Source organism: Antrostomus carolinensis, unplaced genomic scaffold, assembly GCF_000700745.2.
Source record: "Antrostomus carolinensis isolate BGI_N321 unplaced genomic scaffold, ASM70074v2 scaffold44198, whole genome shotgun sequence".
Lineage (NCBI taxonomy): Eukaryota > Metazoa > Chordata > Aves > Caprimulgiformes > Caprimulgidae > Antrostomus > Antrostomus carolinensis.
In genome coordinates this window covers 8,153-11,210 of record NW_010335864.1, presented here as the reverse complement: position 1 = coordinate 11,210, position 3,058 = coordinate 8,153, and the positions used below count along the sequence as shown (strand labels likewise).

At 45.2% G+C, this 3,058-nt stretch overlaps 1 protein-coding gene across 1 annotated transcript in view; it reads left to right on the top strand.

Moving 5' to 3' along the window:
- Window positions 1-3: 3 nt before the first annotated feature.
- DDX51 (DEAD-box helicase 51) overlaps window positions 4-3,058 on the top strand; it is a gene marked incomplete at its 5' end in the record, with an annotated part of 9,774 nt that continues 6,719 nt past the window's right edge. Inside the window, 4 exons of the mRNA XM_010174668.1 lie at window positions 4-292; window positions 960-1,204; window positions 1,327-1,477; window positions 2,913-3,054. Coding sequence (XP_010172970.1) covers window positions 4-292; window positions 960-1,204; window positions 1,327-1,477; window positions 2,913-3,054 — 827 coding nt within the window. The remainder of the gene's footprint in view (window positions 293-959; window positions 1,205-1,326; window positions 1,478-2,912; window positions 3,055-3,058) is intronic.

The following is a 3,058-nucleotide window of genomic DNA, read 5'->3' as shown; positions in this document are numbered from 1 at the left end:
CGGCAGCTGAAGAAGCAGCAGGAGGCGCAGCCCAGGGGAGGGGATGTCCGGCTGTCCGCAGGAGCCGGCCCGGCGGGCGAGGAGCTGAGCCCCGGGGAAGGAAGGAGAAAGAGGAGGAGCGAGGAGCAGCCCTATGCGCAGGGACAGAGGAAGATCAAGAGGAAACAGCGGTCTCGCAGCCCTTCTGAAGAAAGGGCGGGTGCTGAGGAGGCAGCAGATGGCAGCACTCCCTCGAAGAATAATAAAGAAAATAGAAGAAAATCAAAAGTGCTGCAAGAGAGGAATGAAGCAGGTAAGGACAACCTGAGGCCGTGGGATTTTGGTTCCTTGTGGTCGACAGTTCTCAACAGAGGTGTAGAGACAAGTCGCCCTTTGAGTAACTTTCTGAATTTACCTGATGTTAAATTTTATCATAGAATCAGAGAATGGTTTGGGTTGGAAGAGACCTTTAAAGTTCATCTGTTCCAACCCCCCTGCAGTGAGCAGGGACATCTTCAACCAGATCAGGTTGCTCAGAGCTTTGTCCAACCTGCTCTTGAACGTTTCCAGGGATGGGGCTTCTACCACCTCTCTGGGCAACCTGGGCCAGTGTCTCACCACCCTCAGTGTAAAAAATTTCTTACATTTAGTCTAAATCTCCCCTCATTTAATTTAAAACCATCACCTCTTGTCCTAGCGCTACAGGCCCTGCTAAAAATTTGTCCCCATCTTCTAGGCTTTCCTCAAGTATTGAAAGGCTGCTATAAGGTCTCCCCAGATTTTGTTTTCTTTTTAACATGTTCCCAAAGTAATTCCTTTTATAGGGGAAAGACCTATATTGCAAACTTAGCATGTCACCTCGGTCTTCAGTTGCCTCCATACCAACAAAAAATGTTTGGCTTTTGCACTTGGATTTAGGAAGAAAGAGGAGTTTGCATGTTCTGATCTGTAGCTTTGTATTCCCATTATCCAAAATCCAGATTCTGAAGAAGACATCAAACAACAGGAAAATAGAAGCAACTTTAAAAATAAGACTTCTAAAAGGAAGAAGAGGGATGAGGAAGCTGAGGGAGCTGAAACCAGGAAGAAAGAGAACAGTGAAAGAGCTGAAGGAAATCAAAGCCCAACGGATGAGCTATCCTTAGCAGCCTTGGAGGAAGAGGCAAATCCTCCACCCTCCAGTCTGATGGTTCTTGGAGACTATGACAGAAAGCCAGTGCAGAAGGTAACTAGCTTGACTGAATTTTGATGATGGTCAGGAAGGAACCAGCATCTTACCAGCTTATTTTATGTCTGGTGATGTTTGATGACAGAAACTCTTTGTTTTCCTCCTTTCCCTCACCTCAGGTTCAGCCCTTCTTACCGCAGTGGCTTGCTCAACCCAAACTAGTGCAAAAACGTATCAAAGATAATCTGGTTCCAGTCACTGATGTCCCAGGAATTCATCCCAGGCTGTTGAAAAAGCTGCAAATGAATGGGATAGAGTCCTTTTTTCCAGGTACCTTGACAGTGCTTTTGTGTCTTTCTAAACTGACTTATGTAGTTCCTGTTGCTGTAAAAATATTCTGTAGTCAGTGAAGTAAAATATGCAACAAAACCAAATTTCATGCATCAAAGTGATCATACCAGTTTTAACCCTTCTTTCAAACTTTCAAAGCTTTATCTGGGCTGAGTGATTGAAGTCTGTTACCTGGTCATAAGGGCAGCTCTACAAAATGTAGTGGCTTGAAGTAATGGCTCAGAGCTGCCAAATGACAGCAGTGTCCTTGTGTCCTCCCATTTTGGCCCCTTATACCAGGCACCTGCTTTAGTTCCTTCCCTTCTACCATCCCTGCTTCTAATCAGACCTCTCTGGAAACCTGTTCAAGCCAAAAAAGCTGTTAGTTTTCCATTATTTTACTAGTTTTGAAGACAAGGACAATAAATCCCAGCTCCTAAATAAGCAGAAAGCACAACTGAAAGCAGGGCTAAGGAGAGAGAGAGAGAGAGAAGGGAGGAAGGTGGGATCTCTGACCTTCAGCCAGTGACTTGGTCTAGCTAAGCCTGGAGGCTTAGCCTGTGTCAGAGACTTACAGGGCTGCACTGGAAAGCCAGCACGTAGCTTCTCGTTTTAAGTCTGCTGTTACATAACATTTTAATGTAAAGGGTGTTGCTTATTTTGTTCTGGGAAATCTTAAGAGGTTGCTGGTAGCAACTTCTGTGTTTTCTTGTAAATCAAGTCCAGGTTATGGCACTTGATAGTAGATGAATCAAGCAGTGTCATGCTCTGTCTAACAGAGATGGTGTCCACTGTGTGTGTCGCTGAGCATGGTCTTGTCATGGAACTAGATCCCCTGGCTGCCAAACCTTGTAGATAAACTGAAGTTGGCCAGTTTGTCAGGGCCTGTCATGGGGCAAGGGAAGGACAGAGTTCCTGTGTGTTAGCCAGAGCTGCTGTCTGTACAGGGCTGTTTGCTTCAGTCCCTCTGTACTCTCCTGTGGTGAACTCCAGAGCCTATAGGAGTTGTAACTTTTGCTCCTTGGCAGATAAGGCTGCGTTGTTGTGGTTTGTACTTCAAGAACAGGATGCTTACAGACAAATATTCATGGGTTTTAAATCTGCCCAGTGCCATCCTCACATGAGAACAAGAAGACAGATAAGAGTTGAAAACAGTATTTAACACAGTAATACACTAGCTGAGCACTAGAAATAGGTGAATTCTTGGAGAGGGAAATCTCTGTGTTCAGTGCTAAGCTCCCATGAGTCAACAAGAATCAGGTAAAGCCACAGAGCATCTCAATTAACAACTGGTATTGATTTCTTCCTCTCTTAGGTTTATAGCAGCAACAGCACAGCTGTGGAAACAGATTTATAGTACATAACTGCTTTTCTGGATACAGTGGTTTTAGCCCAGTTAACTCTGTAGTTAATATTTGTTTCCATTTTTGTTCAGTTCAGGCAGAGGTGATTCCTGCTATTCTACAGAGCGCGGCCAACGGGTATTTGATGGGGCGCGGAGGATACCGCCCCAAAGACATCTGCGTCTCAGCACCTACTGGCAGTGGTAAAACCCTGGCCTTTGTCATACCTATAGTACAG